The sequence below is a fragment of the Onychostruthus taczanowskii genome, unplaced genomic scaffold, assembly GCF_017590055.1.
Source record: "Onychostruthus taczanowskii isolate IOZ18803 unplaced genomic scaffold, ASM1759005v1 scaffold9, whole genome shotgun sequence".
Lineage (NCBI taxonomy): Eukaryota > Metazoa > Chordata > Aves > Passeriformes > Passeridae > Onychostruthus > Onychostruthus taczanowskii.
Genome location: NW_024506993.1, coordinates 10,994,556 through 11,016,722, shown reverse-complemented (window position 1 = coordinate 11,016,722; position 22,167 = coordinate 10,994,556). Strand labels below are relative to the sequence as shown.

The 22,167-nt window shown below is 46.7% G+C and overlaps 2 protein-coding genes across 2 annotated transcripts in view; both read left to right on the top strand.

Moving 5' to 3' along the window:
- Positions 1-1,244: 1,244 nt before the first annotated feature.
- On the top strand, positions 1,245-18,806 carry TPRA1 (transmembrane protein adipocyte associated 1). Its single transcript, XM_041425807.1, has 11 exons — positions 1,245-1,442; positions 5,064-5,266; positions 5,422-5,554; positions 8,448-8,534; positions 10,120-10,192; positions 11,263-11,342; positions 12,431-12,541; positions 12,949-13,009; positions 14,066-14,168; positions 14,783-14,863; positions 15,903-18,806. Exons 2-11 carry the CDS (start codon positions 5,076-5,078, stop codon positions 16,135-16,137), a joined length of 1,155 nt encoding a protein of 384 aa, XP_041281741.1. The 5' UTR covers positions 1,245-1,442; positions 5,064-5,075; the 3' UTR covers positions 16,138-18,806.
- Positions 18,807-20,141: 1,335 nt separating this feature from the next.
- Positions 20,142-22,167, top strand: part of CHCHD6 (coiled-coil-helix-coiled-coil-helix domain containing 6) — a 109,817-nt gene continuing 107,791 nt past the window's right edge. The window contains exons 1-2 of the mRNA XM_041425828.1: positions 20,142-20,297; positions 21,864-21,993. Coding sequence (XP_041281762.1) covers positions 20,208-20,297; positions 21,864-21,993 — 220 coding nt within the window. The 5' untranslated portion in view covers positions 20,142-20,207. The remainder of the gene's footprint in view (positions 20,298-21,863; positions 21,994-22,167) is intronic.

Sequence of the window (22,167 nt, the reverse complement as noted above, 5' to 3'; positions counted from 1 at the left end):
AGAGATCTTTGTGTCAGCCAAGCCTTTGAGCTTGGATCCCTAAATGGAACGTGTCAAAATATTGCAACATATCATTAACCTGAACGACAGTGTGAAATGAGACAAGCTAAGGACTGACTTCTCCAGATGTCATTCCAAAGGCATGACACCAGCACGAAAACCTGTTTCAACCCAGTGGAAAATCAGCAGAATAGGGCTGAGGCAGGCAAATCTCCAGGTACAACCCCTTCATGAGGCTCGCTGAGGAACAGCTGGAAAATTTGACCTAAGAAGAGGATCAAGCAGAGTTAAGCCGAGGAAGATCCATCCGTGTGTGAGGAGGGCCTGGACCCTCTGGGTCCGGCGTTTGCTAGAGCAGAACGTGCCAACTTGACCAAGGTAGGGATCCTCTAAAGAGGTGTAGGCTCTGTACAGCAAATTTCAGCGTAGCTAAAGCCTTTTATTCCTACAGAACCAAACCCTGCAGCCACAGGTGAGCCACAGGTAGAAACCCGTGCCAGGATGCATCCTGCAGTCCTTGCAATGACTCAGGTAACAAACATTCTCCTTGGAACTTCCCTGCCAGTCAGCTCTCACTGCCGAGAATAACGTGCTGGTGCTTAGCTGGTTATTTCCTTTAATTTCCTAAATAAATCTTGGCTCATTTGTCACAGTTACTTCCTTGTTTACGATACCGAGCGTCTCTTTCGTCTGCCTGGCATTCGCACCTCGAAATCCTTCTAATTATTGATCGCATTTCCCTTTAGCAGCTGTTGTCCAAGCTTCTTCAGTCAGCTTTGAACTCTCCTTAAAAGCCAAACTCGCAGGTTGTTAATCATTCTCCCCTGCAGGAACTTATTACCGCGGATCTCCCTCAATTATTAACTGCCCCGCCTTGCATCCAGAGGCCGCACAGAATTCCCGCGGAGCGTGACGGTGGGTGCAGGATGGCAGAGCGCTCGTTCTTGGGTGGGATGTCGGGCTGTGGGATCGGGCTGGAGAGGACAGAGCCTGCCCTGCACGGGCAGAACGACCCTCCCAGCCCGGGGTCACCTCCCTGCCCGTCGCCGCCGCTGCCCGCCGGGCTGGCGACCCACAGGTGTGTGGGGGACGAGGCGCCTTTAAAGCGCGGCGGACCAGCCCCCTTAGTCCCGCCTCCCGGTCCTTTCTATTGGCTCGCTCCGCACTTCTTTCGGGCCCTTTGACAGGAGCCGCTCTCTGATTGGTCCAGCCGCGGACCTCTCGGGGACCGTCTCTCAATAGCGCTCCTGGGATCAGCCGACAAGCCCCGGCTGTGGCGGCCGCGTCTTCGCTTGGCTGCGCGGCGCTGCGCTCCGGCCTGTGTTCAGCGACGCTCCCCGGCTGAGGGGAGCGGCAGGCCCGGGGCCGGGATGGCGGGGCCGGGACCCCGCGACTGAGCGGCGGCGGCGGGAGCGGGGCTGGCCACGAACGGGGCCCGGCGGGTACGAGCGGAGCGGGGCCGCGGGAGGGGTCAGTGCGGAGGGACGGAGGGAGGGAGCGACACTGCGGCGCCTCAGCGGGGCCGCGGGCCTCCGGGGGCCGCCTGGTGCAGCCCGGGAGCCCCGCGGCCGGAGCCCCGGGGCACCTGTGGGCAGCTGAAGGTGGGGTGGAACTGCAGCGGGTCTCCAGCTGTGCCTGAGGCCGGCGGAGCGTCCTCGCCAGCCTGGAGCCGAGTGACCGCGCTCTGCTGCTTTCCCTGCGTGTTGTGCACCCGCCTTCCACAGGAATCAAAACCAAAACAGAAAAAACCCCGGGATATGCATTGCTGTAATCCGCCTCTGGGTCATAGTTCTCTGTCTCTGAGGGTTTGGGCTTTTTTTTTATACTTCTGCTTTCGGTATTTTTCTTTTCTTTTTTTTTCTTTTTCTTTTTCCCCTTATTGCAGTTCCTTTATTTTTAAGCTTAGTTCAGAACGAGATGTGAGAAACTGGAAGGGAGCGCCTCAGTTACTGGGGGAAAATCCCTGTCTTAAATTTTAAGAGTGAAGTGAAAAATGCAACTATTGTGACCAAAAGAGTGGGTTGAAGTGATTTCTTAAATAGGAAGAGGGAACCAAAAAAAAAAGTTACTGGGGGAAAATCCCTGTCTTAAATTTTAAGAAAAAAACCAAAAAAACCCCACAAACTTTTCTTTTTATTTCTTTTGTTTAGGGTTTTTGGTTTTTGGTGATTTTTTTTTTTTTTTTAAACTTGTTGTGTTCTGGGGTATTTTTTTTTTTTTTTTTTTTTTTTTTTGCTTGCAGTGTTCTGGGGTAGTTTTAAGCATTTAAGTTACTGAAGTAACAGTTATATTAGTTGAGCAGGGATCTGGTCAGTGCGGTTTTTATTGCACAAATACAGTATCATAAGAAGCAGTCTTAATTCTGTCACGATCTGTATGTAAGAGACTTTCTGATGCTGTTTTGATTTTTTTATTACAGCTGCAACTTGTGCAGTTTGTAATTCACCTTTCTGTAGGTGGGCTTTGAAGGAAGAGACAATTGCCAGTGATGTGAGGTCTGAATTTCACTGAGCCCTGATACTGTTACAGTGCCATGATTGAAGGACCAGTATGCATTGGTGAGATAACATTTCCCTGAAGGTGCAGCAGAGCCCTTCCCAGTGCTCTGTCACTGCACCCAGGAATCATGCCCATGTTCTTAGTCTGGATGCAGCCAATCCAGGGCCTTCACCAAATCAGCCTGACTTCATCTGGAGTGTAGAAAAACATGTTATTTTGTGTTCTGGGGTACAGAGCTGCCTGGTGGATGAAAAGGGGAGACCAGGACAGCAGCACTGCTTCCTTTCCAGGCAGCTCTGGGGTGATTTTACCCACCATGGGCTGGGCTGGCTGAAGCAGGCAGTCCCATGGAAGCAGGGTGTGGTGAGTGAACTCTTGGATATGCTCAGCTGACTGGACTTATTGGGGACTAGACAGGGCAAAGACAGTGTGCTGAAAGGAGCAGTGTTGCTGGGTTACAGCCCCTAGTTGGATCCTTTCCCTCAATTCCTGGTCCTGTTGCTGTGGGATTTTTGCTTTGGTTTAGACAGAAGTGGGCCAGTTCTCCACATCGTTGCTGTGGGCCTTAGCTGTTAGAAAAGCATGACCACAGTGCTGTCTGTCTGGTGGCCTTGGCTGCCCTCTCTTATCACGTTGGCTGTTCTGTTGCTGTGCTTTGTGTACACTTTATGTGGGGAGGAAGAATACAAATACCAGACTACAGTGAGCAGCCTGGCTGAGAGGTGAGCTTGATTCTGCTTTGCCCTTTGAAACCTCGTGACTGGACTTCTGTTACATGTGGCCAACTCCTCTCCTTATCAGCAGCTGCTGTTGTGTGATAGTGGTGGCTTCTGGAGAAGAATAATGGAGCCTGTTTGCTCTTTTCATAAGAAGTTGTTTTGCTAATGTAAATCTTTCACATCTTTAGACTTGAGCTTTTTTCAGTGTGACAGGCAGATGGAATTTTGTCCCAGAAGAGTTACTAGGAGGTTGTGATGGTTCTCAGTTAATGTTATTCTGCCTGTGGTCTGTGAGGTTCTTCTTTACTTTTCCCCAGCTTTTTAAAAAATCATACAGCAATTTTTCTGTGTTGGCAAATGTGACCGTTCTTGACCTCACCTCTACTGCTGTGTAGTGGTGTTAGAAAGGAAGAGAATGGAGCAAAATTGTTATGAGAAAATTCTTCTCTTAACAGTTCAGAGAAGCGAGTAGCTGGAGGGAAGAGAGGACACTTCCAGAGAGAAGTTTGGAATGTGAAGGTCGTTTGCTGGAATGTCTACTTAGAAGTTGAATTTTTTGACCCAGGCTTTGCCATCTTGGCACAAAGCTGCTCCTTCCAGATCTGTGTGTTTATTTACTGTGATGCCTCTTGTGCAGCACAGTGTATGGCAGCCACAAAGGAAAATCCCAGCTCAGGGAATATCTGTCAGCAGGGGTGAATCAAAGGCAAGGTTTGTTGGCTAAGGATGGGATGATTCCCTTGCCCCTTAGAGAACCTGGGAAGTGTGTCAGCCTCTGAAGAGAAAGAATAGCCTGTGACAGTCTCAAGCAAGTCTCTGAAGAAGGTTCTACTGAACTCTAAAAGCTCAGCAGATGATACAGGGCTGTGCTGTTGCTTTCCAGCTTGTGACTCACTCAGAACCTCTGAGGGAAAATACCTTCTGAGCCCTGTCATGGGGGCTGTCAGTTTTCACCACGCAAGTCAGGCCTGGAGTCAAACAGGGAGATTTTTTTTTTAAAATAAATCCTGGATTAGCTATAACACACAGACTGCTGGAGTGCTGTCCCTGGCAATGTGCATCTTTAAGATGTTGGCTGTCAGAGATTTATCATTTGTGCATCTGTGGGTTGTCTGTGATCTCTCTTTTGGGGATTGTCAGGAGGGGTGATTGGACCGTGTGTTTGCATCCAGCTTGTAGCTACTGAAGTACCTTAACAGTCAGGGTTCTACTTTAGGGTGGGAAGAGGGTTGCTCAAAAATAGAATCATTCTGGTGTCTTGCAGAGGGTTAGAAAAGAATGCTGCATGTTGGTTTTTGCCAGTGTTGGGTTTGAAAGACTACAGTTCCTTTAGGTGGGTGTATGTGAGGCTCTCCCTGCTCTCAGACATCAGAGCTGGTAGCAGCAATGGGGTTTTAGGAGGGACCTTCACCTTTTTTTGCAGTATGAAATCAAATTATTGACTGTCCCTTCCTGATCTTAGGACCAAGAAGAAATGTCCTGGTAAAGTAGGGTTTTTGTCTCTATCTGATGATGCCATATATTGCTGTTGAGACTTGATTTCTTCTAGGAATCGGTCAAAGTGACAAAATTTAATCCTACACAGCACCATTTGAAGGTGTTTGTTACTCTGATATCAAAGTGTGGTTTTGTACTGACCACCCTAATGGCTGTGTGCAGACAGGGCAGGTGGCATTTCATTGTGTAATACAGGCTTTGACATGATGATAATTGGCTGTACCAAGCAGGATGCAGTTGTGCAGGGGCTTAATGTCAAGGATGTGTTTTTTTAGCTGTGACTCACAACTGATTTAATATTGCTTTTTTCTCTGCTGTGGTTGTCTTGCTCTGTTTGATCTGGACCAGAAGGAGGACAGGATGTTCCAGTCCATGATGTCTGTGATGACATTCTCTGTGTCTGACAACATCACACATTCGACTGCCCTGGTGACGGCGCTCGATAATGTGACAACTCTGTCCCCAATGACAACGCGCGTGATCAACGACACCAACATCACGGTGCCGCACAAGTGCCTGCTCTTGCTCTATGAAGACATTGGGAAGTCCAGGTGAGTTGGAGGAAATGGGACCACAGTCTGACCCTGGACCAAGGGAAAGAGCTTGCTCTGTTTCTCAGTTTGGTTGAGAAGGGACTGGGGATGGTGCCTTCCTTTCTAGAGGCTGAAGATCAGGCATAAAACCTGGTTTATTTATTTTTTTGCAGAGTCCGCTACTGGGATCTTCTGCTCCTGGTTCCCAATGTGCTTTTCTTTATGTTTCTTCTCTGGAAGCTGCCCTCTGCCAGGGCCAAAATCCGGGTCACTTCCAGCCCGATCTTCACTACATTCTACATACTAGTGAGTACCACTCTGTGCCTTTGAACTGATGAGTGTTATTTTTATTATCACTCATGAACAATATCACTGGACTAGTGGAGAGAGCCTAGACCAGCTCCTGCAGGGATAAAATCTGATTTCTGTTGAAGGTGTACTGCAAGAAGTAGGCATTTTTTTCACTGCTTGAATTCAGCTTTTAATAGGTTCTGGAGCCAGATCCGCTGGATTTTGTTCTCCTGTGGTGATTTCACTTTTTCCTTTTCCTTTTTTCTTCTTTTCTTGCTTTGATGTCTTGGAATTAAGTATCTTATGTTTTCTTTGCTCCTTGCAGTAAGTAGCATGGGACACAAACCCAGCTTTCCATTGAGGTAGTGAAAAGAGAATAATTTGTGTAAAATTGTTGAAAAGCTTGGTCATCTGCTGGAGAAAATGGTTACGTGACAGAGTTCTGGTTAGCCTGGGAATGTAGAAACCCAACCCTGTTAGTTTCTTTCACATCATGTCAAAGTGGCCCTGACTTGATGTTCTTTATTGTTCTTAAGGTGGAAACAGTATATTCAGTACAGTTACAGTTCACAAACATGAAATATCTTGTGCTCCTCTCACCAGTCCTGTGATACTGCTTGCAGGACATCATAAATGCAGCTAAGAACCTACCTGAATTTATTTAAAAATACCATTCAGAAACGTTTTAATATCCTGGCTTGCCTCAGTATGTAGCATAATATGATTGCTCTTCCTCAGTGAGATTAGTACAGGTTGTGGAAGTGAATGTGAGTTTGAATTGGGTTAGATGGACTCCTCTTTCCCTGGTCTGTGTACAGGTACTGATATGGCAAAATCCAAGAAGATCAAAACCAAATCTGACCTAGTAGCCTCACCTGAATCTTTTTTGGGAAGTTTTGTTAGCTTTTTCAGGCCATGAGTTGGGGTTCTGGGCTTCTGGACAGTTTTGGATAACCAGGTATACACACAAATGTTTCAGCCTTTTAAAAATAATACTGTCCCTTTCCAGTCTGGATTTAAACCTTTCTACGTCTGTGATGCATATGGTAAGTAGAGGTTTGTGCCAAAGGCTTTGAAAAACAAAACTCTTGATAAACCAGAGGGAGGAAGGTGAACTGACTTTATGCTCTGGGTGTCAACTCAGCCCCATACAGCTGCTCTCTCACTCCCCCTCACTGAAACAGGTGAGAGAATCAGAAGAATAAAAGTGAGAACTTGTGGGTTGAGATAAAGACAGTTTAATAAGCCACAGCAAAAGCTGTGCACACAGAGAAAGCAAAGCAAGGCTTTCACTTACCACTTACCATGGGCAGGCAGGGATTCAGCTGTTTCCAGGAAAGCAGGGCTCCATCACATGTAATGGTTACTGGGGAAGACAAACACCATTACTCTGAAAGTCTTTTCCTTCCTTCTTCCTGTCTTTATGTGCTGAGCATGATGCCATATGGGATATTCCTTGGGCCAGCTGAGCTCAGCTGTCCCAGCTGTCCCCTCTTAACTCGTGCACCTCCAGCTAACTTGTTGCTGGAGTGGGATAAGAGGCAGAAAATGTCTTACATTCTGTGTGAATGCAGTGCAGCAGTAATGAAAACATTTGTGTTATCAACAGTTTTCAGCATAAAAATCCTAAACACAGCCCTAACCAGCTGCTGTGAAGGAGATTTCGTCTATCCCAGCCAAATCCAGCACACAGTTTTAGAGGAAAATGCTTTAACTCAGTCCCATACTCATTTCTTGAGTGTGTTATTGGGAAATGAGGATGGAGGTGTGTGTTCTGTTCTGTAAGGTCTTCCTTTAGATTGGCTGTTTGTTGTGTTCTAGAGGAATGCTTTCTGTGGAGTTGGTGATTAATGTGGAGTTAACAGATTGGGAAGAGTCTCTACCTGTTTAGAGAGGAAACAAAAAGATATGTGTTCCTTTCCAGTGAGCTGTTGCAACTCTACAACACCATTATATGCAGGGACCCATCTTTTTTGTCAGTGTTTTGTCATGGAGTTTTCCACCCCAGGAGGGATTGCTCTCTTGCCATTGCTGCCCCTTCTTCCTCTAAGAAAGAGAAACTCATCTGTGGGTCACTTATTGATTGTTTCAATTCTGCAGCCACCTTAGAATCAGCTTGGACTCTTGGTTCTCTGATAAGTTTAGCTGTCTCCTATCTTCATCATTAGGATCAGCCTGACATTTAGAGAATTTTATCTGGAAAAATTCACTTTCTTAGTTGAAAGTCTGCACAATGGAGTGTAGATACATCCAGTGAGCTCTTAACTGCACGGTATGGCTGTGACAGCACAGGGTAACTGAGCCTCGCTGAGCTGTCATGCTTTGATGGTACGTGCAGTGAGTTGGGGATCTCTGTGTTCCACTGTGCAGCAGGGTCAGAGGTTTTAAAGCTGGTGGCTGCAGGTGGCTTTTCCTCTGCATTCCTGAGCATTGTCAGTATGGAGTGAGAGAGCTGCAGGTTTAGTTTTGTCACAATTGTATAGTGTGGTAGTTGGTATTGAGTGGTTTCTGTTATCTGATGTGATTGGTTTAGTCAGACATACCAACTATTTGGTTTTGTAATTCAGAGGTTTTGTAATGTTTTTTCTGTCTGTTTCTTTTTCTCCTCCCCTGCCCCAGTGGAATGAAGGGAAGACTAAAGATACTATTGTAAAGATTGGGTGAAGAACTCTTCAGAGCTTAATCTGATGGCTGATACAATTGTTCCTTCCTAAATTCCAAGCACTGTTCCTATCTAATGGGTCTTAGGAATCTTTTTCAGGAAATTAACTCTAGTCTGCTGCAGGAAATTCTTAGTACACATGATCAGCCTGGAAAGCTGACCTGGGAATGGTATTCCAAAAGGGTTTCTGATCACTACTGCATATGTGCCTTTTGACATGAGCTCCCTTTTGCTCTTTTTCTGCAGGTATTTGTGGTGGCTTTAGTTGGCATTGCCCGAGCTGTTGTCTCCATGACTGTGAGTGCCTCTGATGCTGCCATGGTTGCTGACAAGGTAGGTGCAACACTGACATTAGAGGCTGTGCTTTGTGTACTTCTGATCACAGCAATCTGCTCTGGCTTCCCTCTTACGTGTGTACAAGAAGAATGTGCTTTTTTTTGCAGTACTCTTAGCTATGTGTACTATGGAATCCTGTTTTGATAGTTGGATCTACATCATCACAACATCCAGGATGGTAAAACAATGGGTTTCCTAAAATAGACACACAAATAGTGGCACCAAAAGTTTCCTGTTTCAGGGATTAAATGAGTCTCTTTTTCAAGAGGTAAACATTTAGATACCTTTAATGGATAGGCAAGACCTGGCCTTTGTTACTCTTGCAATATTCCAGTGGCTCTTTGAAAATGTTGCAGTTTTTGTATTGAATGCAAATAAAACCAGCTTCCCCTTTGAGACTGACACCTGAACGTCCTTGCGACCACTCTGAGCACAGGGTGAACCTTTATCAAACAGGAAATATCTTTGTATGTGCTGTTCCTTTGTAGTAATTTGACTTGTAGCAAAATATTGCTTGAGACAAAAAGCTCTGCAGTTCTTGAGCTGTTAGAGGAGTCACCTACAGAGTACAGGTCTTTGGGCTTTATTCTCTGGGGTCAGTGTGGTTTCCTTGCTTTTCCCTTTAATGTTACTGTCAAAGCATTGTGCTGGGCTGCTGCTGCAAGTGGCTGGATGTTTGTAGCATTTTTCATTCACTTCTGTCCAGCAGATGTAGGTCCAGGACTTGAATAATGAAGAAGAGGTGGAAAGGTGTTTTTCTTCAGCTATGGTGTTGCTGCTATGTGCAGCAACTGGGAAATTATGTAGCAAGACAGATACTCTGACAGTTTTTTCTGTAAACATGTCCTATTCTGTCTAGTACGTTTCTTTTATGTTCTGTTATATATATGCACACAAACACACTGTGTATTTCCTGGGATTAGAGGTGTTTTATGCAATGCTTCTTAAAATATTACATATCTTCAAGAGAATACCGTTCAGAGGTGAAGGGTTAATAAACCAGAATTTGGGTTCTTGTTCTAGGTTTGGCGCTGATTTATTGCATGACTCCCTGAAAAATTGCCTCACCTGCTTTTTTTTGGTCTTGTTTCACCAAATAAAACATGAGATTGCAAATGACAGGCAGGAACAGGGGGTGCTTTTTACTTGAATATGCTTTAGATTTAAGGACCAGTACCTTTGGAAGAGGGCAGAATACAGAGTTTGTTCAGGCACGTCTGCTGCTTGAGGAACTGGCCTTGTTTAATATTTCACTTTTGAGGTCATCATGGGCTTGTGCTCTTTGGGAGCACAGTATCAAGAACACATCTGAAACAAGTGACAGAGCCTCAACTGAAGCAAACCATGGCCACTTCCTCTCTGTAGAGCTGTTATTTGCTCATTCCCACCCAACTGTTCTGTTCCACAGGCATGAACAGGCTTGGAACAAGCATGTGATCAGTATCCCTGCAAAGCATGAGAAGGGTTTGTGGAAATGACCAGCCATTTAGAGGCTGCCATCCCCTGGAGTTTTGCTTTATTAACTTCAAACTGGTTCCTGGCTCCATCTAATCATGTTTGTCTGGTCTCTGTTATCCCTCAGATCCTGTGGGAGATCACAAGGTTCTTCCTTCTGGCGATTGAACTGAGTGTGGTGATTCTAGGCCTTGCCTTTGGTATGTATCAGGAGTGCTTTGAATGTTTCCTGTTGCCTTTTCTTCCACAGCTTGCCTTTGGTATGTATCAGGAGTGCTTTGAATGTTTCCTGTTGCCTTTCCTTCCACAGAGGTTGTGTTTGTAAGTTTATGGTGATGCTGATTCTGTAAAGTGAAGAGGCTACAGAGTCTTCCACAGAGGTTGTGTTTGTAAATTTATGGTGATGCTGATTCTATAAAGTGAAGAGGCTACAGAATAAATACAAAGGGCAAATTGTGGAGATTTAGTTAGAAGTGACTGAAGGCCTCATTATACTTAGAGATCTATGGTTTGTGTGATTTAAGGGTTTATATGTGCTTGGTTTGTCCCGCACTCATATGATGGAGTGTACAGCTTAGGTAAGATTTTTATGCCAAGATCAGCAGTCTGATCTTTGCTTCAAGCCCATTTTGTGTAAGATGGTCCCACTGGGGGCCCTTCTATCCCCTTCATCCCATCCTTAATTGGTTTGATCCATCCTGGTTGCATTGAAATGCTTTATCTTCAATTTTTCAGTTATGCAAGTGAAAATGCCTCTCCCTGTGGGTCAGAGGTAGAGGAGAGGGTGGGTGTTACTGTTGCACGTGTCAGTGGGACATGTGAGCAGTGCATTTTTTATCTTCTGAAGGCTCATAGAATAATTTAGATTGGGAGGAGCTTCTGGAAATTGCCTACTTCATTATATTGCAGTACAGATTTCTCTACCCCAGCCTCCCATCAACTCTTCTCCCTGAGAAGCTGCTTTATAACGTCTCAGTGTACTTGATGCTGGAATGATTACTTTTTTTTTTCTTTCCTGTAACCCCAGCAGAAGGACTTAGTTGTTTTCTCTTAGTGTAGACAGGAGGAAAGCAAGCTAAAATCTGTCAGTTTGTAAATAGGATTTTTGGCTGTGAAAGGCTCAACTCTCCAAACAGGGTTTAGTGAGCTTTAACCTTCCCTTGAAGGCCTCTGGAAATAAAAGTGTTTTCCTTTATTGGTTGTGAAAAGAACTGTTTTTAACCAGTGCTGGGATTACATCCTCAGTCACTTCCATACCCCATAATTACAGGTCACCTGGAGAGCAAGTCCAGCGTGAAGCGTGTGCTGGCAATCACCACTGTGCTGTCTCTGGCTTATTCTGTCACCCAGGTGAGTACACTGAAGCAGAATTTGCAAAAGAAGGAACTTTGCTTGAAGTTAAGCATTTAAGTGTGTGACTCCAAAGTGGCAGCTTTGCTCTTTAGATGAGGTTTTGGAGGAAGACTGAATGCTTGTGGCAGTGTATAAGCAGATAGTATCTGCTTGTCTTCTTTACTGCATAAATAGCTCAGGTAAGGTGAAGAAATGAGGTTTGGATGGATTGCGTTGTTTAGTGCATCTGGGAACAAGAGTGAGGTTTTCCACACCTGAGTCACAAGTTCTGGATTTGGCCTCAAGGGCCATGAAAACCATGTGCTTGCCAAGTAAGGGCAGTGCAGTGCCATTGTCTGCTGACTCTTTGAGAGCTGAGGGCTCTTGCTTCTCTTCAGATTAGCAGCTGGCTTGCTGGCTCAGTTTATTAGGCATGTCTTCATGTCCCTGAACAATGCAATCTGTGTCTGGATTTATTCTCCTCCTCGGCGTGTCAGTGGTCAGCCCATGTCTCTGTACTCAGGGCAGCGCCAGAATAACACACAGAGCTTTGTTCTGGGACCAGGCTCTTGGCTGCAGAGGCAGTGAGCTGATCATTACCACATGATAAAGCTGGAGGAGCCTCATAAAATATCAAGTGTTGGAGCTATATCTGGGTTCAGTAGTGCTTACAAGCAGTTTGTTCTCCACTGTCTTTAAGGGTAGCTCCTAAACAAGGCAGTGTCCTTTCCCAAACTGACTATATTCTGGATGTTTCAGCAGAAAGGTCTACTTTAAAGATGGAAATGGAGCTTTTGGTCTGTTTTAGACAGAGGAGTGCTTGCATCCCCTGTCTTCCTCAGTCTCACTTCTGTAATGTCATTGGTGCCAGTTTCCTTCAGATGCAGATTTCTGCCACTCTTTCTCTCCTCACTTCTTGTCTTCAGTTTCTTCCTCTTCTGTGTGTGTAACTTCGTCTAAGCAGGGCAGGGCTTGGTTGGGTCAGGAGTGGGGGCCAGGCCAGCTGCTTTCTGAACCTCTTTAAGCATAGTCTCCCTTGTCCAAATATGCGTTTAAGTGAGGATACTGCTTGTAACAGAATCATGTTGGTGCCACTTCTCTCCTAGGGCACTCTGGAAATCCTATACCCTGATGCCCACCTCTCAGCAGAAGACTTCAATATCTATGGCCATGGTGGGAGACACTTTTGGCTTGCCAGCTCCTGCTTCTTCTTCCTGGTAAGTACTAGGAATGTGTTATTCACTCTGATAGCTTCTTTGTATTTTCTAAATGGAGCACGGAGGATGATCTGAGTACAATAATGCCCTAATCCCCCTCCTGCAGCACAACGTTGATGCTTCTCATGTGGTGGGGAAGCTGAAGCAATAAAGGTGCAGTGGGAGTGGTGTAAGCTGGGCCAGCTGTGTTCCAGCTGAGCTCAGATGTTCCTCCCTCCCGTGTTTCTCAGCTGTTTTATGCTGATGGGGGGGAGTTGTGGGGCCTTCACATCTGTACTGGGTTTATTGTTAAGGGTTTGTGCCTCTGCCCCGAGACATGTAGGGAGTGCATGATACCACACACCATCCCTGCAAAGACTGCTGAGTTGCCAAGCAGCCATAGAACTGTTAGTTCTTTGTCTCAACAGGTCTATTCCTTGGTGGTGATTCTTCCAAAAACTCCTCTGAAAGACCGGATTTCTTTGCCCTGTAGGTAACTGTAGTGTTTTCCATACTATAGATGGATACAGCATCAGGATAAAGCATAGATGGGAGTAAAAGGTTCCTGTTGGTGTTTGTGCTGCAGATGTATTCCACGTCTCAGAGTTTAGATAACGTGGCAAAGGACTGATAACTTATCCCTAGAAAAATTAGTATGTTGTGTCTTTTGGAGAGCAGAGTAAGAGCAGTTGTACTGCTACTTTAGTAGCTAAATAATTACATTAAGAAAACAAGACCTACTGCTCAGTTAATGATGTAGATATAATGTAAATATATAATCTTCTGAGAGCCTTAAGAAATGGCTTCTTAATAACAGCTTCCTTTGAAATGCACACATGATGTTAAAGTGTGTGTGCTAGTCATCCCCTGGGAAGGGAAGCTTAAGTGGGAGCTGCTCAACAGTTTTCATCTGGACTTTTGCTTTTGTAAGTAAATGCTTCTGCTTGTTTGGTTTTTGCTGTTGTTGCAGAATATCTGCAGCTCTTGCATAGAGAGAAGCTGTTACTTAGGTGTTTGTACTGAGCTCTTCTCTCTCTAGCTATTGTTGACATCCCTGTGTGGGTATCCTGGGGAAGGGGATATGTGTGGCACAGGCACAGGTCCTGGGCCTGATCTGCCTGGTGTCCAGCATACCCTGCTGCTCCTGTCAGGGCCTCCTGAGCAGTTTTAGTAGTGCTGTACATTGGAAGGGCACAGCTTCTGGTTCAGCTGGGTTGTTTTAGTTTAGTTTTTCTTGCAGTCAGTTATGTGACTGACACTGGTTCCAGATGCATGCAAATTGAATCTTTGCATGTGTTGCCATAACCTTGCTTTCAAAACCCATCTTATGTGTGCATATGCACATGCAGGAGGGTCTGGTTTAGTCCATTTTATCACCATCAATTCTGCCAGCGTGGGACAGGACAATGCTGTCTCAGTTCTTCAGCAGTTCTTAGAGACAAGGTGGTGAGAAGCTTGTGTTGGATTTGGCATTTCCATCAAACAGGTTTCCATGGGTCTGGTGTTTGAGGTTGAGATTCACGTGTGTCCATGTCTTTCCCACAGCCAGGAAGAGTTTTTATATTTATGCTGGCATTCTGGCACTGCTGAACCTGGTGCAGGGCCTGGGCAGTGCCCTCCTCTGTGTGGATATCATAGAAGGATTGTGGTAGGTACACTGGGGAAGGAGGTCTGCAGCCCTGGATCTTGTGTTGTATTTGAGTGTCCTTTAACACTGCCTCTCCCAAGAAAACAAACCTATGGTGTGTTCCTAAGAAGGAATAAACCTGTTGGTTCTGGTTTGTGCCAAAAGACTGCAAAGTAATCAGGAAACTCCCCAGTGGAGAGGTTGTGGAGCTGTGTGCTGCAGTTGTCTGGAGGTGATGAAGTGAGAGTAATAGTGTGAATTCACTGATGTCTGGCCATTAGTAGGTAATAAGAGAGGAAATTGTTTGTTAGAAATGTAGAGACACCCTTATACCTGGAGACTTGTTCTGCAGGGATCAGTGTCACATCTGTGAGTCAAAATTGGGAGTACTGAGACTCTGCTCTTGGCCAGACCTTGGGTTTTGGCACGGTTCCCCCGAGTGTCTAGAAGCAGTGACATATGTTGATGACAATGGCTGTGACTTTGCATCGGTTTAAACTTGTTTAGCATGATTTTTCTTGATCTCTGGACACTTTGAAGGGAAATTGGATCATTTGGGAGGATGTGAGTGGTGTTACACAGCTCTGTTGTGCTCGAGTACTAAACCCCTTCATGTTTCATTTTGCTGTTGACAGCTGTGTTGATGCTACCACGTTCCTTTACTTCAGCTTCTTTGCACCTCTCATCTATGTGGCATTCCTGAAAGGTTTCTTTGGGTGAGTAGCCAGGAACAGGAGTTAAGATGGGTATATATTGTCATTTAAGTGTTTTGCACTTAGGTTCTCTCAATCTGCAACCTGCCAGTTAGAGGACCAGTCTTAATTTCTGCCCTTGAAGAATTTCTGTGACCCGGGGCTGCTCACTCCTGTGCAGGGCTCCTTTGTATGCAGAGCTGAGGGCTGGATTCCTCTCACATTCCTGAGGATCACTTCTTCAGCGTCAGCATCGTGTGTAGTACAAAGTTTTTCTGCTGAAGTTGATAGCTAAGTGCTTAATGAGGAATTGAGTCCTGGGAGCTTAAATGGTCTTCTGGGTGGGTTTGGGGGTAAATTTGTAGAAAGGATGTGGGGGTTCAGTAGCTCTTCGGCCGAGGACTGTTCCATGGGCCCAGAGCTCGCTAGTGAAGAGCCCTGGGAAGGGCGATTCTCAGGCCGGGGTCGCCGCCCTGTGGCCACTCACGGGAAATGCACCTTGGTGGGAAAACCTTGGGTTTAGTGTAGGCTTTAGTATTTGTTGGTCATTAGCGAGAAACAGCAGGCTTTAAAATAACTAAGAAGATAAAGTGCTTTTAAATTTTAAAAATATACCTCTCTTTGAAATTAGAAGGGAACATTGTCTGGAGTTAAAGATGAAAACTGCTGATATACAAGTGTTTGTATTTTTCATGATGTGCACAGGTAGAACTTGAAGTGTATTCCTGTTCTGACTCATTTTTGTGTCAGTAGCCAGGATGTTGTGGAGTTCAGTAGTGTTCAGGTGCTGTTGCCCTCAGTAATTCAAAGCTCCTGAAGATAAGAACTTTTTTCCCACATAGAGTCAGGATTTTTATATCTCTTAAGTGACTTCATGCAAAGCTTAATTTAGCATTTACTTTATGGCAGTTACTGTGCCACAAATTTATAGACCAAAAGCTCATTTAAAGAGTGTTTGAGGTCTAAATACACAATTTCCTAACGCTGATGAGTTTCAGTTAAGGATAGGTGGCTGTAATAGCACGTTGGTAAAACACGCCTTTTAAATCTTTCATTGCTCCAGGTCTGAACCGAAGATCCTTTTCTCCTACAAATGTCAGGTGGATGAACCTGAGGATGTGGATGTGCACCTACCCCACCCTTATGCTGTTGCCAAGAAGGAAGGAATGGATTCTGGGTTCTACTCAAGCACTCAGATTGACACCACAGCCTACCTGGACGACGTGGCCTCTATGCCATACCACGTGGGCAGCATCAACAGCATAGACAGTGACCGCTGGAAATCCATCAATGCCTGAGGCAGGGCTCCTGAATCACATGATGCCTCATTTCTTTCCTTCCAAACTCTCTGACACTGCAGCTGTTAGGATGTCCTCTGGAAGTCTGTCCTTGGTTACCTGCCATGGCTTTCCTCTTGTCCTTAGGATTTCCCAACACCTACTGTGGAACTAAGTTGGCAGCCCAAATCCTTTTGGGAAGAACACTTTCTGTTACTACATGAGAACAGTGTAGGGCGGTTTTGTTCATAAGCCTTTAAACACTGAACTTTCCTGATCCTCCACGTTCCAGATGTGAATGTGACCCAGAAGATAGCCCTGGCTGGCACCTCTTCCTTTTCAGTGACTGAAAGCACTTGCTTCTCACTTAGAGCAATGGTGTTTAGGGGTGAGGGTGCTGATTTGACTGCTGTATTGTACATATATAGAAAGATTTTGGTGGCTGAAACCAAAGATGATCTTCCTGGACTAAGCAGCATGGCTGCCTGCATCTTGCCATAATGCAACAGCACAGGTGGTGACAGTGTCTGATGAGGGAAGCTGGTCACTGGGGCTCACCCTTGGTTTCAGCTAACACTGTTGAAAATTGTGAGTTGAAGTTGCTAGTGGTTAAAAGGAATGTTCTCAGTGTATGGGGAAAAAGAGGTATGAAGAGGAATGAACTGTTCTCTGTGCCGAGAGAACATTTGGGGAAGGCTGGTAGCTCACTGTGTGGATGTGAAGTGGCTGAACAGTAGGGAGACAGAAGGACAAAGTGCTGCTGTCTGGCTGAGCTGAAGGAGCTGTGAACCAGTCTCTGGGGGCTGTAGTGCTGTGCATTTGAGCTCACAGGAAAATCTAAGTAGCAGCACTGAATCAGGGTTGAGTTTCAAGAGTAAAACCTATGAGGTAGGTGTGTTTTCCATCTGCACCCTACTTCATGGCTTTGGCAGGGGCTCGGAGAGTGCTGTGAAGGAGGAAGGTGACTCTGCAGATGAAGGCTCCAGAGACATTCAGGTGCTTGAGGCAGAGCAGAAGCCTATGATGAGTCTGAGCTGTCAGAATTTAGTGAGGAAACTCAAACCCCTTAGGTGTGCTAGAATCAAGCTGGCTGATGAGCTGCAGTGGGAGGGGAGTGGGAGGTGAGTGTGTATCTCTGGCAGTGTCCTTCCCTTACATTGCAGTTCAGATCCCCCGACTGCTGCTGGTCTGAGTAAGTTTTATGGCTCAATATGTTGAAAATGCTTATGTGCATGTGGGGAGTGGTCCTTTTCAAGACTTCCTGGAACTTCTTATTAACCTCTTCCTTGCTGGCAGAGGGACTCCTGTTGTCTGAGCTGTGTGGCATGCAGTTTCAAGACATGGTGTTCCAATCCAGCGACTGTTCATATAAAGGCTGCATCAGTCTGGTTTCTGGGATATCCTGTACTTTCCAAGGATAAAGATGTGTATTCCTCTAGATTTGGGGGTGCTTTCCTACCTGAGTTCTCCAGGTAGGTGGAGATCTGCTGTAAGCAGCTTTCCACTAGGGATGTTAGAAGGAGGGAATTTGCAGTGTTTGGGGACTATGTGAATCTCTTGCCCCAACTTACTGCTGTTCCTGAAGAACACTTGAGGTAAGAGTTAGCAAGGTGCAGTGTGGAGGGGTTGGTTTGGATCATTAGCAGGTAGAGATGGTGTTTGCTACCAGGTGTTCCCATCACAGGGAAAGAAAATGTGGGTAAGAGCATGAAGTTCATATTGGTTGCCTAAACTATGCAGGCCTTTGCTTACCTTATTTTGTTAATGAGCAATGCAGCTTCTCTGTCTGCCTGGGTACTTTGCCCTGCAGGCCTCTAAGTAGCACTGGCACCTTGAAAACAAACCATGCCCCAACCCATCCAACCCCTCACCCCCCTTTTTTATTTTTATTTTATTTACTTCTGGGGGAAAAAAGGCTTCCATCTATCTGTGTGCTCGAGGTGAGTAGTTTGTTGTAGGTCACAGCCTGTCACATTTCCATTTCATGCAAGGACTGCAGGGGCTGGATGAGGAGCTGGCCAAGTCAGCCCTTGTCATGTTAGAGAAGTGTTCCATGCACCTTTGTCACTGCTGCCAGTCAGCCTGAGCCACGCTGGACTGCTTGCTGTAAAAGGGATGAATGATGTGCTGCCTGAATTGCTCTGCTGCTGCTCCTAATGCTGCTTACAACTCTGATCCTGAGCTGCTCTTGGTTAGAAAGGGTGGGGGAGCCTGCAAAGCTTCCCTGGGCCTTGGACAGAGTAAGAGAGATGAAGATTTCAAAGCAGTTGAGAACTAAAGGAGCAACTGCTTTTCCATCCCAAGGAGTATTTGTTGACTTTCAACACCCTGAGTGAAAGGAATTTCCTGCCCTCCTTGGTAATGTGAAGAGCCTGTTATGAATTTGCCTTTTTTACCATCTGAATTCAGTGCTGAAGGATCACCTATGCAGGTTGTCAACATCCATCCTGTCCTTTGCTGGCAGGACTCCAGTATTTCTGGGATGTCCCATGTTCTGCTGCTGAGGAGCTTCTGCACTAGGTCATGGACTGACCTTCCTCCTGTTATGTATTTATGTATATATAATGCTTTGGGCCATCTTAAAGTGGTTCTTGAGCAAAGTGTGTTATGTGTGGGGGTGGTATAAAAGAGAGAAAATATAGAATAAATGTATATTTTTGTTTGTAAAATAAATAAAATTAAGTTTGGCATAAATGGTCGTGCTTTATTTCTCAAATGAGACATACTGGGGAGGAAAAATAACTTGAAGACTTGAAAAAAAAATGCAGGAAGGCATGGGCACAGGTGTGATGTGGTTTAGTTTGCCTTTGCCAGCTCTTTCCTGGATCACTCTGCAGGTGATGTCTGCCACCTGGCTGGGAGTGTACACCTGGAAAGGCCTAGGGAGGGATGACAGGAATAATCACAGTTATGGAAATACTTCTGGAGGAGTAATCACATGGTTGAGAACTCACCAGGCTGGAAGAGCCGTGGTGCAGGCCTGTGAAACCCTTAGAGAGGACAGAATGTGTGAGGAATATCTGCTCATGGGCTCTTTCAGCACAAAAATGGGGTGCCATGAGATGAAGTGAGCAGATGAGAATGAGCAGGAGGCAGGGGAGTGCTCTGGGGGGAGCTTCAGGCACCCCGTGCTCTTGCCTGGCTGTGCAGACAGCCCACGGTGCACCATGCAGTGCCCTTGTCTGGGAGCTCAAGCCATGGGCTGACTCCAGCATGCACAATTAACAAAAATATTCCCTGCTTCCAGGAGTGTGCTCTAGAAGAGACCTGGATGTTAGGGGGGTTTGGTAGGTGCAGAGTCCCAGATAATCCCTTAATGCTGGCCCCAGTCCCACTCTGAGGCAAAGCTCTGGCTGCCACCTGCAGTGAGGAATAAGCATTAAACACTTAGAACTGCTCCCATGCACTACTGAGCAGCAGTGGGCCGAGCAGATAAGCACCACATTGATACAACTGGCCCGTATTTCTGGGAATGCAGAAAGCTTGTTTGAAAAAGATTCTCCAAAGCTGTTAGTTCAGCTGCCCCTGTGTTGCACGATCTCATTCTTTCGGTTTAGGCTGTTGGATTAGCCGTGCCTGGCGATGGGACTCTCTCAGCCGTGGCCTGACCTATGCAGGACCCTCCCGTGTGTGTCAGGGCAGGTGACAGCTCCGTCTGGCTGGAGCAGAGGCTGGAAGGAGCGGAGGTGAATTCTGCTCCCAGCGCAGCTGCCGTGTCTCACGGGAGGTCATCCTCCCTCAACTTTGGCAAAACCCCGTGACTTGGAAGTGCAGCAGTGGAAGTTGTACTGCAGTCTGATGCCGCGTTCGCTGCCAGGGCTCACCGGGACAGGAGCGGGACTCTCCGCTATCCCGGAGCCGCATTGGACCGCTGCGCTTCCCCGGCGCCGGGCGAGCCGCCCGCCCCCGCCGTAGACTACATCCCCCAGCGTGCACCGCGCCCGGCCGCTAGCACCGCGCCGCGCTATTGGCCGTCTCGCGGGCATCACCAATGGGGAGCGGGTATATTGACAGGCGCTGGCAGGGCAGAGGCGCTGCCGGCAGCCGGTGCGGGAGAGGGGCGCGGCGAGGATAAGGCGACCTCGGGCGGCATGGGCTGCAGCGAGAGCAGCCAGGGCGGCAGGAAGGTGTCCTTCGGGCTGGATGAGCGGGAGCGAGTCCGGGTGCTGCAGGGCATCAGGGTGAGGCGGCCGGGGGTGCCGTGGGGCCGGGTGTCGGAGGCTGCGGGGGCGGAGGAGCCGGGCTGGGGGGGGCTCTGGCCGGGAGGTCAGGGAGAGGCTGCAGCGCTGGAAGGGACGGGCGGGGAAAGCAAGGAGGAGGGGAGGAAACCTGGAAGGCTGGAGGAGTAGGGGGCTGGAGGAGTGATGGGAAAGAGGGCTGGGGGCCTGGGCATGGCTGGTGTGTACCAGCTCTTTATTTTCACTTCCGAACTCTGCCCTCAGCCCTCTTGCTCTCCTCGCTGCCCGGTGGCCTCGTGTTGCCCCTGCCTTGTGCTTTGCCAGCGGTTGGATGCTAACGGCCCTGAGGGCATCCCGGAGGAGACGTGCTCGCGGTGCCGGGAGAGAGAGCATCGCCGTGTGAGCAGGGCAGAGGAGAGCGGGGGACTCTGCTTCTTGGCCTTGGAAACTGACACACTTGGGAAGTGTGTGTGGTGGAAACAACCCTGCGCAGTGGTGGTGCTGCCGTTAAGGAATTATTTTTTTCCCGTTTATGTTTTTATTTGGTTTTTTGCATGTTAGTTTTGGGGTTTTTTTATTACTGCCATCGTTTTCATTGCTCTTGCTTCTTGATGCTTTTGTGTGATTTCCCCCTAAAATCTGCCAGAAATGAACTTACAGAGTGTGTGTTGATGTGGCTACTTATTTTTGTCCCATTTTGACTAATTATTTGACAAAAGTTAACTAAGATTGTGCCTATCTCCTATCCTCCTTGTTAAAGTGTTTGATGGAGAAAAAATTGTCTTTGCCTAATTTATCTTTACAGGATATAGACAAGGATTTGTGTCTTTAAAATTAGGAATTGGGCATGATAACAGTGTAAAATTAAGGTATTAAAATCTGTTAAGTTGGGTAGTAGTGGTATAGTTGAAAATATGTCTTCTACTGTGGCAAGTCTAGGTGAGGAACAGCCTCATTTCATTTTGTTCTGCAGCCGGACCCTCTGACCTTGGCAGGAGAAAGGGGTCAATTTTAACAGTGCTGTGAGAAGCCTTTTGGACTGAAATGCCAGAAAACCTCAAGTTAACTTTTCTTTCTTTTTCATGGGTTTGAACCCAAGTCAGGGAGTGAAAATGAAGCTGAGATTGCAGAAGTGTTTGCAGGCCCATGTGGGTGGGAGGCTGTTCTTTGTCATGTGGGTTGCAGCATGTCTGCCATGCTGAACTGGGTTAGCAAGCATGGAGCAAGAGGAAATGATGGACTTAAAACCTGCTTTATTCCTTTCCTTCCACTTCTGCTAGATTTGTCCCTATACAAAGGGTTGACTTGTTTAGGGGTGCTCTCCACCTTTGTTGGCATTTGTGGAAGATTGCCTAGTGAAGCTTTTAGGGTCAGGCAGTAGATTGGAGGTTTTGTCACTTACTGATGGGTTTTAACAGTGGAAAGTCAACATACAAGTGCTGTGTGGATTGGAGGGACATTGCAAGGAGGTAACTGACAATACTTCTGTACTATCATGGAAACTAACAAATGGGGAGGTTCACAGTGAAATACACTCCAGAAACTGACGTGGCTGGTTCTGTGTTTCAGCTCACTGAAGATGTAGTGAACCGGATGAAAGGATCCTCTCAAAGCAGAAGGGAGAACCAGAGATCTCCCCGTGCAGCCAATGGCACAGCTCCCTCCTCACTGGCTGCAGAAGGGAAACCCAGACCTACAGGTACTGAGGTGGTGCTGCCACTGCTTGTCACACAGGATGCTGGTAGTTTTCAGTGCTGCCCCGTTGTGAGAGGAGCTCTTTGGTTAGCCTGTGTCACTCTGTGAGCATTTCTAGGATTTCAGGTCAACGTGCAATAAACAAGGCAGAAATATTTTGCTTTTTGTTTCTGGCAAG

What these genes read in the sequence shown, in the direction of transcription:
- TPRA1 (XM_041425807.1), top strand. Translation starts at nt 5,076, where the DNA reads ATGTTCCAGTCCATGATGTCTGTGATGACATTCTCTGTGTCTGACAAC. An exon ending in TGGCTTATTCTGTCACCCAG is followed by an intron (nt 11,343 to 12,430) that starts GTGAGTACACTG and finishes CTTCTCTCCTAG; the next exon opens with GGCACTCTGGAAATCCTATA. An exon ending in TTCCTGAAAGGTTTCTTTGG is followed by an intron (nt 14,864 to 15,902) that starts GTGAGTAGCCAG and finishes TCATTGCTCCAG; the next exon opens with GTCTGAACCGAAGATCCTTT.